The sequence below is a fragment of the Prunus persica genome, chromosome G2 (assembly GCF_000346465.2).
Source record: "Prunus persica cultivar Lovell chromosome G2, Prunus_persica_NCBIv2, whole genome shotgun sequence".
NCBI lineage: Eukaryota > Viridiplantae > Streptophyta > Magnoliopsida > Rosales > Rosaceae > Prunus > Prunus persica.
Genome location: NC_034010.1, coordinates 23,369,584 through 23,390,067, shown reverse-complemented (window position 1 = coordinate 23,390,067; position 20,484 = coordinate 23,369,584). Strand labels below are relative to the sequence as shown.

General features: G+C 38.4%; 2 protein-coding genes across 3 annotated transcripts; both read left to right on the top strand.

Moving 5' to 3' along the window:
- Positions 7,503-10,798, top strand: LOC18786236 (protein IQ-DOMAIN 1). Of its 2 annotated transcripts, none has more exons than XM_020558363.1 (5): positions 7,503-8,333; positions 8,450-8,734; positions 8,866-9,111; positions 9,361-9,498; positions 9,596-10,798. In XM_020558363.1, the coding sequence occupies exons 1-5, from the start codon at positions 8,247-8,249 to the stop codon at positions 10,430-10,432; spliced, it is 1,593 nt and encodes a 530-aa protein (XP_020413952.1). In that variant the 5' UTR covers positions 7,503-8,246; the 3' UTR covers positions 10,433-10,798. The 2 variants fall into 2 exon arrangements, with proteins under 2 accessions (XP_020413952.1, XP_007218997.1); XM_007218935.2 differs by having other exon boundaries at positions 7,506-8,333; positions 9,358-9,498.
- On the top strand, positions 17,397-20,221 carry LOC18785965 (L-gulonolactone oxidase 2). Its single transcript, XM_007219069.2, has 4 exons — positions 17,397-18,162; positions 18,425-18,680; positions 19,017-19,118; positions 19,279-20,221. The coding sequence occupies exons 1-4, from the start codon at positions 17,434-17,436 to the stop codon at positions 20,004-20,006; spliced, it is 1,815 nt and encodes a 604-aa protein (XP_007219131.2). The 5' UTR covers positions 17,397-17,433; the 3' UTR covers positions 20,007-20,221.

The window sequence follows — 20,484 nt, the reverse complement described above, 5'->3', positions numbered from 1 at the left end:
CTTATACTAAGAAAGTATTGAAGCATTTTTATGAGGATTATCCGTTGGACACTTTAATGATTTTCCGGAAGTATATTGGACCGGACATCATATTTTCCAGATAGGGCTTAACTCCATCACCATCATTTTGGGATGATGTGAGGTATATTTGATGCTATCTCCGCATAACACCATGTACGGGCATATTCTTTCAAGTGAACTTACAAATAGCCCAAGTTTTGTTAGAAACGCGGACTCTGAAAATTTCTATGATTTACATAGAGATAGCTCACTGGAAATATATTTACTTACTCAACTACGAGAATTATTAATGGCTATATCCTCCACTCACTCCGAAAGATTCTCACTCCAAAAGATAGTCATGAAGACATCAGGGGGAGATATTAATCAGGGGGAGCATCCAGAAGTATGCTATACAGATTGCTGTACTCTTTTTTTCTTCCTTCCATCAGTTTTCTACCTCACTGGGTTTTTCTCCAAGCAAGGTTTTAATGAGGCAACCAATCTAGGGACATGTGGTCTCCAAGGGGGAGTGTTGTAAAGAAGGATAAGTAAAGAAGAATAGGTGAAGCCCACATAGCCAACTAACACCCACCAAACCTAACCACACACCCACCAAACCAAACCACTACCCAATTGATTGAAGAATATTAATGATGTTGTTGATTGAAGAATATTAATGATGTTGTTGATTGAAGAATATTAATGATGTTGTTGATTGAAGAATATTAATGATGTTGTCTACCAATTATATTGTGAGGTGAACAACCAATGTCTTAGGCCTATAAATAGATACCTCTATCAAGAGAAGTTTACATATATAGAAGAGGAAGAGAAGGAAGAATGAGGGTGAGTGAGTTGAGAGGAAAGAGAGCAAGAGAGAAATTCTCCAAGAGAGAAAATTGAGTGAGCCATACATATTGTAAACACAAAGTTGTAGCCCTATTATTTTACATAGTGGAAAAGTTACTGCTGCTGCTCTCCGGGGATGTAGGCATAGCCGAACCTCGTTAAATACTGTGTCTCATCTACTTTACGTGCAGCTCAATATTCGCACATATACCAGTTCATTTTATAACACTTTGAGCTTAGATGTTTATTTTTTCTCTGAATTAGAATCCACTATTTCAAATTTTCAAGCTAACAGAGAGAAATAAATGGTCTTACGAATTTCAAGGTTACAAATGGATATATATAGTATTACACCGTCACCATCAAGAAACTTGATCCCAATTCCTTCGAGAGTTTTGCGAATTTCAGGCCGAGATAAAAATTTTAGGTAAGTTTTGGCACTCAATTGTTGTTTGAGTTTCTTGAAAAAAATTTGTTTTTAAGAATTCAACTAAACAAATTTTTTATGGTAAGGCTCATTAACAGAGCCGGCCCTGGCCCAAGGCTACCAGGGCCCAAAACTGTGGGGGGCACAAAAATATGGTTTTTAGCCTATATTCTTACTTTTTTTTAATTAAAAAAAACCCAAAACAGTTAGTGTCCTAGAAGGAAGTAAATGTAATCATTAATCATGGCAGCACCAAACCTCTTTGAGATTCTCTAGGAAACTAAATAGGGAGCTTTAGTAATATACCCAAAATAGGGGCTGTAATTATAAAAAAAACCCTACATAGAATGCACTTTAGAAACACACCCAAAAACCATTTACTACATATAAAATTAGTATTGAAGTTCCTATAAATTACATCTCTGCCATTAATTAACTTAAAATAAGCCCAACACAAAATTCCCAAAAGAATCCAAAACAAGCTCAGCAAGCCCAAATTAGATTTTTTTTGAAAAAACCCAAACTTAATATAAAATAAAATAAAAAATCACGAAAACCAAGGGTCTGTCCCCACGACCCTTCATTCTCCATCAAACCTCTGCAAACCATATCATAGAAGTACATTGTTAATACCATGTCATAAAAGTACATTGTTAATAACATGTCATAAAAGTGCATTGCTAATACCATGCTATAGAAGTATATTGTTAATACAATTTCATAGAAAAACATTCTTAATACAATTTCATACAAAAACATTGTAAATACCATTTCATTCAAAAAATCCAAAAAACCCTAACAAGAGATTCGATATCCTTTGCTGCCACCTCCAATTGTCCATAGTTTCACCAGATACAATCGCAAAGGCAAAAGGAAATACCTTTACAAGGAAAAAACAAGTACACTGTTAATACTATGTCACAGAAGTACATTGTTAATACTATGTCATAGAACTATTGTCCTAGTAAAAATCACATTTTTCATATCATAAACTTCAAGTGCACAGCCATATATAGAGCAAAATATAGAGCGTGCTTTGTTACTGAAAATCTGTTAATACTATGTCATAGAAGTACACTGTTAATACTATGTTATATAAATTAACTCAGTTGCAGGGTATGAACAATATAATAGCTGTTCATACCACTTACTGGAAGTTAACAACTGCTCATACGACTTACAGATAACAAATTGTACATTACAAATCAACTTACATAACAAATTGTAAAAGGTGTTGATGATCAAACTCAGAAGCTGGTTGCTCTCATGGATCAGGACCTGAGTCCACCTTCTAAGTTCTAAAACGACATTGCCGAGTTCGGCGTATTCCGCTCTTCAAAGAAGAGCTTCTTCAATGGCGGCCGCAGAGAGGAAGAGGAAGCGGCAGCCCCTTTGGCTATGGAAAAATCATCGTCGTCGGCATCTGCGAAGAAGAGATCCAGGTTGAAAATCAGGAACACAAGACAGATCTGGCCATTTTGGAATATATCGTCGGTGGAAATCGGCGATCCGTCGGGGTTGGTGCATGCGAAAGAGAAATCAAGTAGAAATTCAAGTAAATTAAGCAAAAATCAAAATGAAAATAACGAATTGAAGCAGATGGAACAAACCTGCAAAGGAAATGGAGGCATCGGCGGCGAGAACACGTGTGAGGCCACCTACGTAACGGAGATTGTCGTCGGTCTTGTGTTGGTCCATGGCTTTGAGACTGTTTGGTTTACTTTGAAGGCAAAGAGAGGGAAGAAGGGAGATAACAGAGGAGAGATGGTGGTTTGAAGCAGGAGAGGGGCTTAAGGCTTCAAAACTGAGGGAGGGCTTGATGCTTCAAACCTGAGGGAGGCTTCAAACGAGATCCAAAACTAACTTAATGCTAAAAAGGGTAATAAAGATATTTCATCTTATTAATTAAATTAAAAAATATACAATTGTTGATTTTTGGGTTTATTTTGGGTGTGTTTCTATGTTTTAAATTGCGTAGGGTATATTTATAGTTTCATGTCTAGGAATGGGTGTTTCACTAATTTTGTAAACTAAATATAAATTATATAATATAATATTTCAAAGAACAAAAGTTAATGAAACTAAACATATGGAAATAAAGAGTTCTCAAAAAAAACAAAAAACAAAAACAAACAAACGTTCTTATCTTAGACAAAAAAAAGACCTGGCAGCAACACACATTGGAAAGCTTTAGCAATTTGAAGGTCTTTTCTTTGTGTCATTCTTTTTTATAAATAGATGTATAATAGGAATTTTGTAAGAGACATCTTTGTTAACTTATTTTTCTTTTTATTTGATTTAGCAAAAAACTCAACAGAAATTCTTGTTTCACAATTGGAAATTTGAAGTTTTGAGTTGAAGAAAAAAATGCTCAAAATCCAAATTTTATTATTCTTTGTTCATTAGTTTTATTGTTATTATTTATGTTTTTATAAAAATTAAAAATTGTTACCCAATAAAATTAATTTGTTGATAAAAAAAATTTGTAATTTTAGTTTTTAATTTGTCTAAAAGGGCATTCTCTAGAAATTGAGACAGTATTTTGTAAATACGTAATTATCTTGAATATATTAACTATTTCTTTATTTTCTGATCGAGGCGAATTGAAAGCTAAGCAGTGGTAATTCTAAGGATTCTCCCGGGAAAAAATAGAGATGTCTCCTACGTTACCCGTAATATGTGGGCCTCAGAAAACCCAAGATCGGCTCTGTTCATTAATAAAATTCACTCGTACTGTCAAGTTTAGTATATAAGTGTTGCCCAACTGACTTTTGAATCCTGAAATCGCCACTGCTCGAGAGTTTTACGAATTTCAGGCCGAAATGGAAACCCTAGGTAAGCTTTGGCACCCAACTGTCGTTTGAGTTTCTTGAAAAAAAAAAATTTGTTTTTAAGAATTCAACCAAACAAATTTTTGAATCTTAAAAGTGAATTTTAAAACACTTCGGTTTTAAGAAAAATACAATTTTTTGCTTTTCCTATCCAAGTAGGATACCAAACCCCTCTTTATTTTATTTCTTAAATTGAACCTACCATTTCAAATTGTCAATGTTACAGAGAGAAATAAATGGTTTTGGGAGAGTTGATTTGCAAAACTGTAATAGCTTCTTTCTACAACAGATGTCAAGATTGTTTATTTGTATATTGTTCCACATGGTTTTACTACCGGAGACCTTGGTCTTACTCTCCTCCCGATCTTGCATACCTTTCTCACTTGTGTTTTAAGAAATCTTTTTAAAGAGAAAAGGGACTTTCAATTTTATTGCCAGATGCCTTTACCTGCAAGCAATCTAGCTGACTTCCCTATTATGCAAATTTCATGATCTTTCTTTATAATATTATGTCAAGTGGTCCATCCTGTGGGAAAAAAAAGGCACCAAAATGTCTCCTCATTGCCGGGGGAGTTGTGGTTCTCACATTTTTGTTGGTGATCTTCAAGAAGAAAAACTCATTCCATTTCTAAGTGAGTCTTTACTTACGGTTTCATTCCGTTACTTTTTTTTACAGATGACCAAAGAGTTCAAGAAGATTATTGTCCTCTCTGAGGCATTGTCAAGCTTCTTCAACAGGGGCAGGGTGCAATCAACGAAGCTGCTAAAATATTAAAACTATGAGAGAATATTTGTTTGTGGGAATTTTCTGTGTATTCTTCTCCTTGTAGGAGGTCATATTTATAATACAACGAAACCTAAATAGGCAAGTAAATAATAAATTCCTAAATCTATTTGCAGTAGGAAATCAGAAATTAAAGTAAATCCATTACAATTATAATAGGAATTCTTGGTGTGTAAGGAAAGTAAGTCAATATCCACAAGTCACGCCAACACTCCCCCTCAGTTGGTGCATAGATGTCGCCAATGCCCAACTGATCTAGTGAATTGTGGAATGCTTTACTGGAAATCGCCTTTGTCAAAATATCCGCCAATTGATCCTCGGATTTCACAAAATGCGCAATCTGGTCCATGTGTCGGGGTCGTTAGTCGAGAAGTCATAATCTGTGCAGCGGAAGATGCATAGGATATAGGTTGAGTAGGAATTAGGATCGGAATCTGAGCCTGAGTCAAGGCCGGAGTCGGAGTCGAAATCGGGATCAGGGTCTGAATCAGAGACAAATTCGGGGTTGGGGTCATCATCGGAGTGGGGGTCGGGGTCGTCTTCAGAGTCGGGGTCGAGGTCGGGGTCGAGGTCGTCGTCGTCATAGTCGGGGTCGGGGTCTGGGTGGTCGTCATCATAGTCGGGGTCGGGGTCGGGGTCGTCAAAAGAGGATCCTGATTCTGGATCGGGTTCGGGGTCAAAGTCTGCATCTGTAGGAGCGGAGCCATCTGGGCACTCAACTCAACGATGGTTGGTGGAGAATGAGAGAATGAGTCGGTGGTGCTACCTCTATGAGGGTTGAAAAAATCATCAACCCCCATAACACTAAATAAAATAATCTCTATTACAATAGGACAAAATATAATTGGTAAGTAACCAAAATTCTAATGACATAAGGACTCGCCAACACTCCCCCTCAAGTTGGGCAAAGATATTTCGCAGGCCCAACTTGACAAGCGAGTCACAGGACACCATACTTGAGAAACACCAATTGTAGAGAAGATCTTTTAGTCAACCACGAGTGAAACAAGTGACAAACTAAAACAAAGTTCACAGCGGAAACACAAGAGCAAACCCTAAAAAATAGGGCACATAGCAAAACACAGAAACCCTGTGAGCACGGCAATAGGTAAGGCAGAACACCGAAACCCCATGAGCACGGCAGTGGCAACAATAAATTCTTCCATATAAACTTTAGCTAATTCACTCAGACACAACTTCTCTTCAATCTTCCTCTCCCCTTGAAGAGAAGGGGTCGTCGGAGTCAAGAAATAAGCAACATCTTCATGGAAATATGTCAAGGTAATTGGGATAGGTCAATAAACATATCCCTTTCACTCCCCCTCCCCCCCTCTCAAGGAGGGAGAAGAGCACTTAAATTTCAAGAAGAACACAAGCACAAGTCCCTAGATCGAACCTGGCTCTGATACCATGCTAAAATATTAAAACTATGAGAGAATATTTGTTTGTGGGAATTTTCTGTGTATTCTTCTCCTTGTAGGAGGTCATATTTATAATACAACGAAACCTAAATAGGCAAGTAAATAATAAATTCCTAAATCTATTTGCAGTAGGAAATCAGAAATTAAAGTAAATCCATTACAATTATAATAGGAATTCTTGGTGTGTAAGGAAAGTAAGTCAATATCCACAAGTCACGCCAACAGAAGCAACAACAAGAAAACCAAAAACAGAAAAAAGAAACAAGATGGAACAAGATCTATAAATGCAATAGGTTCAATCCCTTTGAACCAAAAACAAAAAAGGAAACAAGAACTCTAAACCAATGGTTTATTCTCCAAAATCTTTGCACTATTTTGTGATGGTTCTTCTGATATCATTGTGACCAGATGCATACATAAAAGGATAAAGAAAAATTAAATTTGGTATTTACAAGTTACAGCTGGAGGGTCCATATATAATCAATCACCAACCAGAATCAGAATGCCAATCTGACACAACCCAATAATTCTATGTCATATTGGCTTTTCCCTGTCACAGAAAGGAGCTGATGGAAATTTTACTGCATAAATCCTCATGGGGTCTCTCTTTTTTACTTTAATGCAAAGCCCCACTTATTTTTCTCCCAATTTTTCAGCTTGCTCAAGTAACAAGTTTGATATCAGCAGAAAACTTGTAAAGCTAAACACCGACCATAAATTAATCACAAATTCACAATAACAGATAAATACTCAAGGTATTGCCCAATGATCACAAAAGCAAAACCCTTGTGTAACAAATCCTACCATTCATCTGCAATAGTTTTTATCCTCTCTGTACAAAACTAATATGAAGAAGAAGTACAGGACAGACACTAGATCCATATGCCTGCTATAAAATTTGGGTTTCTGGAACAATGACTCACAAAACAGGAACAGGGGAATCAAAATCAGACAGTTTGACTGGTATTCCAAGAGTTGAAGACTCTGAAGAAGACCATGTGTTTCATTAAGCTCTATAGCCAAATACAGTCAAAACCCAGTACACTTACAGCCACAAGCCTACCAAGAGATCCAAAAAATGGACCACCAGATTTTGCTCACTGAATCAGAAGATGCAGTTTCCCGCTTACTAATAAAGATACTCAATGTTAATGCAATTTTTAAGTGGGGAGTGTGAGGGACCACCGTAGTCCATCAACCACATTATAACACCTCCTCCCTACCTGCTGGCTGCTGCCACTGATACCACCACGTGACAGCATGAGAGGTTCATGCCCCAGTTGTTTATTGTTTAAAAGAGAAAAAGCCAGAGAGCCTCTTCTATTCTATTTCTATCCACAAAAATTGAGAAAAAAAAAAAGGAAAATTATTGGCTTAAAAGTTGAAAGCATTACTGTTGGTTCTTGTGCACCTAAACGTGCTCTCTCTTTCTTTCTTTTTCTCTCGGTCTTCAACATCCTCGATATCACACTCACAGTATACAATTACAAACACAACCTACTTAGTCATTTTCTGTGCACATTTTGTCACGTCCTCTATATAAAATTTAGATTTTTATAAAGTTTTATGGACGTACTTTCTGACACCACCCATTACCGTCCTTCAGTGCCCCCAAAAAGACCAAAGTTTTAACCTTGCAGAGAAAAAGCCTTCAAATTTATTACCCTTTCAGATATAATATTTGATTGAATCTTAAGCTTGGCTGAGCAAGTCACATTCCTTGGTCTCTCTCTCTCTCTCTCTCTCTCTCTCTCTCTCTCTCTCTCTCTCTCTCACACACACTTTCGTTTTCTGTCTTTAGATTTAAAAGAGGTGGCACTTTCGTACAAGCCACGGTCACCCACACATCGCATTATCTGGCACTTTGTGCTCTTTCCTAGCCTCATACTTGCTGTAAATGCAGCTGCGTTTTAGTTTTACTGTATTATCTGATGGGGAAGAAGGGAGGCACTTCGTCATGGTTGACTGCTGTCAAAAGGGCTTTCAGATCTCCCACTAAAGACGATGAAGATCAAAAGGTATTTTCTTAAAAATCCAAAATCTTTCAGTTTCTTTGTTCTTTTATCTCTGTTTTTGTTACTGGGCAGACGAAGGAGATGGTAAAATTTACTTCTGTTTTCTGGGTTTTGTGCAGAAAAGAGAGAAGCGAAGGTGGTTCAGGAAACCCACAAATTTAAATCAACAAGAAACAGCTACACAACAAGCTCAAGCGCCAAAGGCCACAGACCATGTATCAGCAGCCAACAGTTCAGCAGCTGCAGAGCAAAAGCATGTGCTGGCTGTGGCTGTGGCCACAGCTGAGGCTGCAATGGCAACTGCCCAAGCAGCAGCCGAAGTGGCTCGGCTAACTAGGCCTTCTAATCATGCTAGAGAGCAGTATTATGCCATTGTTATCCAGACTGCCTTTAGAGGATACTTGGTAGGTGCACAGCAATTAACATGCACATGTGTAGATCTAAAGCTCTGTTTGGTTGCTGGGAATGTTAAAATGAAAGAAAGGGGAACTGGGTTTTGATGGTTTCGTGTTTGTGTTTGTAAATTGTGTTCTAGGCAAGGAGGGCACTTCGTGCGCTTAAAGGGCTTGTAAAGTTGCAAGCTTTGGTGAGAGGTCACAATGTGAGAAAGCAAGCAAAGATGACTCTCAAGTGCATGCAAGCTCTGGTTCGTGTGCAGGCTCGGGTGCTTGATCAGCGCACCAGGCTCTCTCATGAAGGCAGCAGAAAGTCTGCATTTAGTGACACCAATAGCGTTTGGGAATCAAGGTATCTTCAGGACATTTCAGACAGAAAGTCCATGGTGAGTTACTTAGATTCATTCTCAAATACCAACCATTTTTTCAATCATCAACAATCAAGTACTTTTCATGCTTTTGAAGTAAGAAAGCAATTTAATTAGTGCATAATGTTAGAATAAAACTTCGTTGTTATGATTAGTCTTATAAATTGAACATAAGTGGAAGTACTTGTCTTGCCCTTTGGTGCTTCCACTACCAGAACCACATAAACAGTTCCAAAATTAAAAGCATTTGGGTGTTGTTTGTAGCAGTCTAGAGAGGGAAGTAGCATAGCAGATGATTGGGATGAACGCCCCCACACAATTGAGGAGGTAAAAGCTATGTTGCAACACAGAAAAGATGCTGCAATGAAGCGTGAGAAAGCCTTGTCCCACGCCTTCTCTCAACAGGTTTATCATCCACTTCAGTCCTTGTGCTCTGTTTTTTTCTCAATGGTTTTATTGCATTCATGAGCTAATTGGTCTCAATTTCTCTGCATAATCAAAGATATGGAGGAACGGTAGGAGCCCATCAATCGGAAATGAGGATGAGCTTGAAGAGAGACCCAAATGGCTAGATAGATGGATGGCCCCAAAGCCATGGGATAGCAGAGGAAGAGCCTCAACTGACCATAGAGACCCCATCAAGACAGTTGAAATCGACACCTCTCAGCCTTATTCAAGTTTAGCACCTAACTTCCGAAGATCAAGTTCAAGCCAATACCACCAACACCAACAACAAAGACCCAGTTCACCAAAACAAAGACCTAGTTCACCACTCCATAGAGATAGAACCCACCAAAGCCAACCTTTTCATCACCAGTCCCCTGTCACACCATCCCCATCAAAAACCCGGCCTATCCAAGTCCGGTCTGCCAGCCCTCGTTGTGTTAGAGAAGATAGAAGCTCTAATGCATCTCAAACTCCAAGCCTTAGGTCAAACTATTTCTACAGTGGTGCTATGCACCAACATAGCAGGGGTGGTGGTACAAGCACTATTGGCAATAGTGTTGCTACATTGCCTAATTACATGGCAGCAACTGAGTCTGCCAAAGCTCGGATACGCTCTCAGAGTGCACCGCGACAAAGACCATCGACACCAGACCGGGAACGAGGAGCTGGATCAGCAAAGAAAAGGCTTTCATTCCCAGCTCCTGATCCTTACGGTGTGGCAATGGGGTATGGCGGTTATGGACATAGCTTGAGGAGCCCAAGCTTCAAGAGTGTGGCTACATCGCATTTTGGTGTGGAGCAACGGTCTAACTATTCTTCTTGTTGCACTGAGAGTCATGGTGGTGAGGTTTCCCCTTCTTCAACTAGTGACCTTAGAAGGTGGTTGAGGTGATTAATGGCTGAAATTGATGGGGGAGTGTGAGCTGTAACTTTGTCACAATGTTAATTTGATTTGAATTGTGATTAGGATGTAGTTTTGACCATTAAATAATGATCTAGAGGCAATTGGGATGTAATTTAGAGAGCAGTGCAGTGAGTATTTGGATAGATAGTAGGATGAATCTGATCGAAGTTTTTTTTATTTTTCTCTTCCTTTCTAATGATTGGCTTGTAGTTGAAGGTGTAAGTGTGTCATTATTAACAAACTCTGTAACTTCGGTGATTATTTTCTCACTCTCTTTGCACTGAAATTATATCAAAACTCTGTAATCTAGTCCTGCTTTCTGTATTCTACTTTTTACTCAATTTCCACAAACCCACATATCCAAACTCTTACTTGAAGGACAATGCATTTTGTGGGAACAATGAGTTGTTCAAATTTAGTATGTATGAACTCATTCTTGTTTTACCGTGCAATGGTCATTTTTGAAGCTGAACAAAAATCATGTCATCTCAGATCCCATGAGATTTTGCTTCTTGTTTTGAATCACTATGCATATGCTTTTCCAAGCAGTTTAACAAATTAGAAAAGTGTCGTGTTTCCTGGAAGCTGCTGCCGTTGTTTTTTGTTTGTTTTTTTTTGGGGGTAATTGACCCAAAAAAAAAAAAAAGTGTTTATGATGTTCAGCTCTTCCTCAACTCCAGCACTGTTAATGGGAAAGTTATCTTCATGCATGCTCTGATTAGTTGGGAATAAAGTGATATCCCATTTCATGTGTTTCTAAACTCCAACCCCACTAAGGTGCAATGACTGATCCAAAGTCTTTTCTTTAAACTTCACCAAAACTCCCAGTGACAGTGCCCATGTGCATCTCAGTACAGCAAACAAGCCTTGCCTCTGAAAAGTGACCTCTTGCTTTTTCCTACTGTATGATTATGTCTCTGCAAATGTGCTCTCACGTGGATGACTTTACATAACACTCGTTGGAAATTGAAACTGCATGATACCTTGATTTTTTATCTCCCACTTCAAACAAATTTATCCCAACTCTTTATATATACAATATAACAGTTTTAAAAAAAATAAAATAGATTTCTTTTTTCTTTTTCTTAGTTCTTGGTTGATATATTGATTACTGTGGCGGATTCAAGATTCAAAAATCAAGTAAGCAAAACTTATCTTAAAAACTCGATGGTACGAGTGAAATTTATTCATAAAAATAAAAAGATACACTTAATCAAGGGGGACGTAATGAGCCTTACCATCAAATATGCATATCTATATATAAATAAAAGCTTAACAAAAAAACAGGAAGTAAATGCAATGCAACACAAAACTAAACTATTTAAATTAAAACTTTACCCTACAAGGCTTAGAAATCTTAAATTCCTCAATTATCTCTTCACTATCGATATTATTAGCAAACTCTCTTTCAATGTGGAAAATCATGCAATCAGCAGGAATTCATCAGCTATGGTGCTTCGAAGTCTATTCTTAATAATTCTCATACATGAAAAAGCTTGTTATGTTGTTGTTGTAGAAACAGAAAGGGTCAACACCAACTAAATCAACCTGTAAAGCAAATGGTAGTTTTCTGCCAAAGTTGTTTCTACCAATTGTTGACATAACTAAGGAAGAGTGGTGAGGTCTTTAAAGCAGGAAAGGCGATGCATATCATTTTGAAAATACATCAACTCAATTTCTAAATGCATATCATTTTGAAAATACATCAACTCAATTTCTAAAGCTTTCAAGTCACTTGGACTGAAATCAGCATGATAGAATTTCTCAGCAAGTTTACATAGATGCCTAATATTGAATGATTTGAAGGAATTACGAGGATCCAATGCTGAGCTAAGAATAAAAAGTTCAACTGTTTGCTTTGTAAATCTGTCATTTAACTCCCTCAACATGCAATCTATCACATCATTAAATACATCAATGCGATAGTAATGTTCAACTGTAATAAAATCTTTTTGTTGACAAAAACGACGTGTGCCCATCATATAACGAGAAATCATATCAGGAACATCAATACCATGTTGTTCACAAAATGATACCACACTCATGAATAAATCATCCCAGTCATGTGCCCTCATATCTTGGAACTGTGATTTTGTGTTTTCAACAAAGTTTAAAGCACTTACAATATCTTGAGTTTTTTGTCTGAAAAACTTGACAAAGAAAGTTGGTCAATCCCATAATTTTATCTATCAAAAGTAATGAAAATACAAACTCAAAATACATCATAGCAATATAGTTACTCTCTGCATCGCCACGAAATTGTTGGTTAGGTCCATAATCACTAATTTCCTAGAGAAGTATTTTAGTCTCTTCAAATAAACTCATCAAACTTGTAATAGAGGCAAAGTGAGATCCCCAACAAGTGGCTCCAGCTCATTTCAAACTACGACCTTAATTAAGTCTTCTACCTGTCTCAAGTTCCCCAGAATCCAACAACTCCTTGAGTTCAGCTTTTCGAATTAAATTTAACTCATTACGGCGCTTAGCAGCAGCACTAACAAAATTCACAATGTTAGTCAACGTTGAAAAAAATCTCCATACCCAAGTGGGTTTGGTCTAGTGGAAAATTGAATGGGCTAGGCCACACATGTTGGGTGAATGTGATCGGGCTCCTCAACAAGGTCCCGAGTTCGATCCTCTGCATGTGTAACGAACCTTTTAGGGAGAGCTTTCCCTTAACCCGTGCTCGGCTCGGAGAGGTGACACTCCAGCCACCTTTTTTGTAACCAAAAAAAAAAAAAATCTCCATACAACTTTCACATCTTTCACATGCTTATATTGCTTTCTATTGTTTTTATTAAAGGAGAAAGTTTGGCTGGGCTATTGTTTTCGTTAAGAGTGCTGCTATTTCCATCCACTTGTCCTATTTTCCCACCCACTTTATCTTCTCACCCACTATGTAAATTTGAAAAAATAAAATCCTACTTTTCCACCCACCATTATTCCTAAAATACCCTTTAATTATTAATTCAACCAAACACCATCAACTCCAAGTTAAAAACATAAAAATTTTAACCCAAAAAAAAAAAAAAAAAAACACTCTTCATCTTCTTCATGTCTTTTCAACATCACGACCTTACCCTACCATATTAATATTCTCATCAACCCCTTAGCAGTACTAGTGGCTTCACGATCGCAACACCACCACCATAACAACACAGCTACGACCAACAAGACTATGTGGGGGTCTTTTTCTTCCAGCAGCTGTAAATGGGCTAGGCTGCCAGAAAAGGGAAATTACTGAAATTGCCCCCTGTGCTTGAGTTCGAAAATCAAGCCCCAAAAGCACTTCGAAAGGGGAGCAAAACCTTAGGAAGTGTTCTGGTTACCTTCACCAATGAAAATGAGGGCTGCTTACAGGTGTTTTGTGCTTGCTTTCAGATAAGATTTTGGCTTAGCATGAAGAGCTTGTGGTATGGGAGCAGGGTCAGCATGAGTTGAGCATCAAAAGGGGAAAATAAGGCTTCTTAAGGAGAAGTGTGAGTGTTTAAACTGAGGGAAACCAGATTTGCATGGTGATCTTGGCTGGAAGGAGGTAAAAGATGAACATCGCTTCTTCCGGCAGCTTGACAGATTCTGAAAATAATCTGCCAAGCAGAGCAGAATGGAGAAGAAGAGGTGAACAAGGTTACTGGATTTTGCTAGTAAGAGAGGAAGCTTGCTCTCTCAGCCTGGGTTTGTTTTTGCTGGGTGGAGGGGACCTCCTTTTATAGCTGCGGGAAACTACCCTTTCCCAAGAAACCCTAATGGTTTCTTCCCAATCTTGGCAAATCTTTCCATTCTTTTTCCTCTCTTCTCTTGACTTTCCTATTTGGGTGAGATTTCCCCTTATCTATTTGCACAAAATCAGGAGTTTTGGAGCTCAAGACCCCTTTTCCCGCGGCTGCTTCAGTAGGAAGCTCCACTCTTGGCTATTTTTCTTCTTCTTTCCCTTCTCCTTCCTGGGCCAGCACCAATAAGGGAAAATGACTGGGTGTATATACTGGTTTGAAAGGGTACTCCTCTTCCTGACAACTTACATGCTAATATCCCTTGGTCTCTCTAGTGTTTTGTTTTGGGACTTGATCCATTCCCATGTGCTGGCACTTTCCAGCGGCTCTGTTCAGTGAACCTCCAGACCTCTTCTACGTGACTTCCTCTTTTCTAGCAAAGGGCTGAGGCTTTTGTGGCTTGTTGTGGAATTTTGTTTGGGCTAAGGTACTTTATTAAATAAGTGGGCTATTTAAACATTGGGCTTTTGGTTGGGCTATCCTTTGACTGGGCTAATTTTGGTTGGGTTATTTTTCCTCTTTGCTCACCCATATATTTGGGGCTAAGAAATGGGCTTGGGTCCCGAGGCTCCCAAGCAACCCGGAACCTCCATTTCTCGTCCCATCAACGGGCCTCATGACGACCTATTACCATCCATACCACAAGCCATTCAAGCAAGCCCCGGGCATTTTGAGTGGCTTGGGCCCACTTAGGCTTGTAGTGTGTTTGGGTGTGAAACAACGATTTCATGCTTGGCATGGCATGTCGCTTGGCGTGCTTTAATTTTTTGTTATCCTTGATGTTTAATTTTGGCATGGGCTCGTAGAGCTGGCATGGTGAATTAGCATGGCGCATGAATTTCAATTCGCATGTGGCAAGTTTTCGAGTACCTCCTTTTTGTGCCTTTTCTTAATAAAATGGCGTTTCGGGCTGGTAATTTATTTGGGCCCAATCATGAATTTTTTTTTTGGGTCTCAACAGACTACAATGGATTTTAATTGAAGTGATGTTATATGGAATAAGGACTCGCATGTGGGTTAATCATACTGAAAAATCTTTAAAATGGATTAAAATTAAAGGACAATTTGGCCTCTATTATCAACACCCACCAACCTTGACACAATATTAAAGGTGGAGTTGAGAATTTGATTTGATTTATTTTTTTAACTTTTTAAAGGATTGGGATGGGTAGATCAGTGCTTGCTGGATTTGTTGAGGTCAGGAAGATGGAAAGAATATGGAGAGTTAAAAGAAAAAAATTATTTTCTTTTTAAAATTTGTTTTATTTTTAGGGTTTTAGAAGTCATTTTACAGAGGGATAAATTTGTCTTTAAATTTTTTAAAATAAGGTGGGTGGAAAAATAGGACAGGTTGGTGAAAATAGTAGCACTCTTTTGTTAAAGGGAAAAATTTGAGTGGGTTGGGTTTGAGTAGACAGAAGAAATTTGATTGTATTGGGTATTGGGTAATTTTTGGTTTGGCCAAAAATGGAGTAGCTGCTGCCCTACCGTGCTCTTAGGGTAGGATCACCCTTGGTGGGTTGAGTTTGAGTAGGCAGAAGAAATTTGATTGTATTGGGTATTGGGTAATTTTTGGTTTGGCCAAAAATGGAGTAGCCGCTGCCCTACCGTGCTCTTAGGGTAGGATCGCCCTTGGTGGGTTGAGTTTGAGTAGGCAGAAGAAATTTGATTGTATTGTATTGGGTATTGGGTAATATTTGGTTTGGCCAAAAATGGAGTAGTCGCTGCCCTACCGTGCTCTTAGGGTAGGATCGCCCTTGATGGGTTGAGTTTGAGTAGGCAGAAAAAATTTGATTGTATTAGGTATTAAAGAATTTTTAATTTGACAAAAAATAAAGTAGGCAGCTGCTTACCCTGCCCTTAGGGTAGGACTGCCCCTGATTGGGTACATTTGATTGTGGAGGGAAGAATTTCAAGACATACATACAAATTACAATTGGATAAATGCTAGAGAAGAAGAACAAGCATTTCGTTTTCTTCTAGCCTGCATTTCTTTATTTTTTTAGGGGTCTTCATTGTATTCATATATAGTAAGAAAAGAAAATTGAGAAGATTAGGTGTTATGTGTAGTAGTGGGTGACCTGTATACACACACAAAGGAGTTTTGCTAATATCAGGTCAGAGATAGCATAGGTGTTATGTACAAATATATATATATATATATGATAATACCCTAAATTTAGATAAAGAAACAGAAAAACCCAAAATGAAAATGTTTCTCTAAACGAGCCTTAACTTGTCAAAATAAGTTTGTTTCTGAATATGTGTGGTGTTGGAGTACAATTCATGTTAAGATAAATTAAGGGTTGCGTATGGATTCTGCAAGCAATTGGGCTTTCCATCTATGGATTGAAAATATCAAACAAGAAAAATCAGAGACATGGCTGGGAGGGGGTGACTGCATTGAGCAAATTGTTGGGTGCATTTAGGAACCCGCAAACTCTGAGCTTTTTTCAGTGATTAAGGTGCATCGAAAGCATGGGTTTAGTCAAGTGGTTATAGTGGATGTGCTCCCTATTCTGCATCCGAGTTCGAATCCTTCTCCCCTATGATTTACTTTAAATTATCATTTAAGGTGCATCAAAAAATGAGATAAGTGTATGTATATATATGATTTATTGAAAAGGGAAGACTAAGTGACGCACTTCAGTCACCGCCATTTCCACAAAGGACAATCCATTAACTAGTGCCACACTATAGAAACAACTAGTCTTTGTGCCAAGGCATAATCCACTAGCTTGAAAATGTGAGTTACTTTTGATAGAGATTAGGTTGAGTTTTGTTTAGGATTTCAACATATGGGTGGCACAATACAAAACCAACACCTATATATGGCTTCCCTTCCTCCACTCTTTATCTATCTATTTACTTCAAAAAATTTATTCATTTTGAAGCTACCAGTGCCTGCAAGCAACAAACACTCCTTGATTTCAAGTTAAACAAAATAAACTGACCCACATTCCCCACACCTGTCAACTTGTGATCACGAGCAGCCAACAATATCAATAATGGGAAAAAAGATAGAATGATCTAAACCCAATAAAATAGCAAATCCCATTACCAATTTATGCAAGTCTTGTTTTTTTGGTAGAAAACATAAATGCTAGCTGGTCACTAATAATGCATTGACTTGAAAGCATTCCAAAGCTTAAATTTTTTACATTTCTTGTAAAGTATGCACACACAAGTTTTATATAGCCCAAACAACTATATGTTACAATGTCACACTATCAAGAAAAAGACCCATCAACCATGTCTTTGTTATACACAAAATCAGGTATGTTGGGGCTCCTCCTCCGATTCACTTGTCTGTTCTCATTGTCATTCTATGTCTGCATTTCAACTCCTCCAGAAGAGCACATCAAGTGTTCATCATCCAGCAACACAAACTGCACCATCACAAACTCCTATGGCATCTTCCCCGATCGAACTGTGTGTAGGGCAGGCAGTGTAGCGTACCCTTCCACAGAGGAAGAACTAATATCAGTTGTGGCCTATGCAACAAAGAGCAAGACCAAAATGAAGGTGGCAACTCGTTTCTCTCACAGCATTCCAAAGCTGGTTTGCCCAGGGGGCCAAGATGGGCTGATCATAAGCACCAAGTACCTCAATCGTGTGGTGGGGATTGATGCTGAAGCAAAGACCATGACATTGGAGAGTGGGGTGACTCTCAGGCAGCTCATCAGTGAGGCTGCCAAGGTAGGGCTGGCCTTGCCTTATGCACCATATTGGTGGGGCTTGACCATTGGAGGCATGTTGGGGACTGGGGCACATGGCAGCACATTATGGGGTAAGGGAAGCTCAGTGCATGATTATGTGGTGGGGCTTAGAATTGCAAGTCCAGGAGGGCCTGAAGATGGTTATGTCAAGATTCGGAGGCTCAATGATGGCGATAAAGATCTTAAGGCAGCCAAAGTTTCACTTGGAGTTCTAGGAGTAATTTCACAGGTACTCTTTTTTATTTATTTAAATTAATACAATTTATAGTCGAGTACCATATGTACTGCGGCATCTAACACAAATCATTAGGCTCTAGGCAATATTGTTAGACTGTAAATCAAGTCACACATTCATGTTCATTTTGTGGCTACGTAGTTCAATAATTAGATTTTCACTTAAGTTTTAAAAAGTTACAATCTTATTTTTATAATTTGATTTAGTTTGCAATCAAAGACAAAAGCTAAATTTTGTACAATTTTCTCTTTGGTAGGTTACTCTAAATTTGCAACCCATGTTTAAGCGATCCATTACATATTTACGCAAGAACGATTCTGACTTGGGAGATCAAGTAGTTGGGTTTGGTAAGCAACATGAGTTTGCAGACGTGTTATGGTACCCCAGCCAGCACAAGGCAGTCTATCGGATGGATGATCGTGTCTCCTCAAATACCTCTGGCAATGGCTTCTTTGACTTCATTCCTTTCCGAGCCACATCTTCGCTTGAACTTGCAATTATCAGAACCACAGGTTTGGCTAGCTTAATTATATTAAATAACTACTTAATTAGTTCAGTTCAAGCAAATTGCATTAGCAAGAACGAGGACCGAACTTGTATGAAGGATGAATCAATTGTAAACTAGTCCACTGCAGAGATGATCCATTTGACAATTGACGTCTTATGTTGTCAGATTGTGAATTAACATTGTATGCTCGTAGATGGTTTCATGTGCTCATTCAAAGTCTGACAACCCAACATGCCAAATTGTTGGCACCCTTTATTTATATAGTGCACGTTTTGCATATGCATTGCCATCATAGCTAATTAAAAGTTACATTTAAAAAAAAATCTTGTTATTGTGATAGAGGAGAATCAAGAATCCACTAGGGATGCTGACGGGAAATGCTCTGGTGCAAAGTTGGTCACATCTGCTCTCATAAACGATGCTTATGGTTTAACAAACAATGGTATGCATTACTTCTTTCTGGTATTATTGCCTTGCTTGTCTTGCCAAATCATTCTCAACTTCATTTCTAAAAGCAAAAACTTCAAAAACTTCAAAAACATCAATCAAAATTGTACTACATATTGCTCTGTTCGGTATCTAATTAATTACTGAATTTATAGGTGTGATCTTTACTGGCTATCCTGTTATTGGATATCAGAACCGCCTTCAAGCATCCGGGACCTGCCTAGACAGTCTTGAGGATGCAAGGATAACAGCATGCGCATGGGACCCCAGGATCAAGGGTGAGTTTTTCCATCAAACAACATTCAGCATCAGCTTGTCTGTGGCTAAAAACTTCATTCAAGATGTGAAAAAGCTGGTGGAGATTGAACCCAAAGCTCTGTGTGGAGTAGATATCTACAATGGCATCCTTCTGCGCTACGTTACAGCCTCGAGTGCTTACCTTGGCAAGCAAGAAAATGCAATCGATTTCGATATCACGTACTATCGAAGCAAAGACCCCATGGCTCCTAGGCTTTACCAAGGCGTACTTGAAGAAATAGAGCAGATGGCGGTGTTCAAGTATGGAGCATTGCCACATTGGGGAAAGAACAGGAACATAGTATTTGATGGAGTGATGAAAAAGTACAAGGGCGCCAAAGAGTTCTTGAGGGTTAAAGATGTTTATGATCCAATGGGGCTTTTCTCTAGTGAATGGACAGACCAAGTCCTTGGTCTTAAGGGTGGGGTGACTATAGTGAAAGAGGGGTGTGCACTAGAAGGGTTGTGCGTTTGCTCACAGGACATCCATTGTGCCCCTAGCAAGGGATACTTGTGTAGACCTGGGAAAGTCTTTGAGGGTGCAAGGATTTGTACATTTGTGGCTAAGAACCGTGCCGCTAACTAGTCTAGATCACAAATTACGTCTAAATGGATCTTCGAGCTCCTCTTCCGTTGGTTGAAATTTGAAGCTATAGCTAGGGCAACTTGACATTGTCCATTCAAAAGCTCACTCACTAGATATCCTACTACTACTCATGTAATCTTTGATAGTTGGACGAATTAAATACTTGGTTGGAGTAAAATTAATCTTCGATAAGACTCAATTTTTATTTGATTGTATTATTGAACATTAATTTTTGAGTTAAATATATTTTTGGTCACGAATTTACGAACATCAGTTCATTATTGGACTAAGCAGAAAACTTGTGAATTCATGAAATTATAATCATAAATAGTATTCTAACGAGGTCTAGCCCAATAAAAAAAAGTGCATTAACTTGTAGATCAATGATCTTAGGTTCAAAAACCCATGACACCTCGGTAGTGTGTATGTGTGAAAACTCATTCTCTTTGTAGTTTAGACTATTGTTTGTATTCAGAAA

Excerpts from the sequence above, each read along its gene's own strand:
- LOC18786236 (XM_007218935.2), top strand. The coding sequence starts at position 8,247 with ATGGGGAAGAAGGGAGGCACTTCGTCATGGTTGACTGCTGTCAAAAGG. Across the intron at positions 8,334-8,449 it reads AAGACGATGAAGATCAAAAG|AAAAGAGAGAAGCGAAGGTG; the intron begins GTATTTTCTTAA and ends GGTTTTGTGCAG. Across the intron at positions 9,112-9,357 it reads TTTCAGACAGAAAGTCCATG|CAGTCTAGAGAGGGAAGTAG; the intron begins GTGAGTTACTTA and ends TGTTGTTTGTAG.
- LOC18785965 (XM_007219069.2), top strand. The coding sequence starts at position 17,434 with ATGTCACACTATCAAGAAAAAGACCCATCAACCATGTCTTTGTTATAC. Across the intron at positions 18,163-18,424 it reads TTCTAGGAGTAATTTCACAG|GTTACTCTAAATTTGCAACC; the intron begins GTACTCTTTTTT and ends TCTCTTTGGTAG. Across the intron at positions 19,119-19,278 it reads TTATGGTTTAACAAACAATG|GTGTGATCTTTACTGGCTAT; the intron begins GTATGCATTACT and ends CTGAATTTATAG.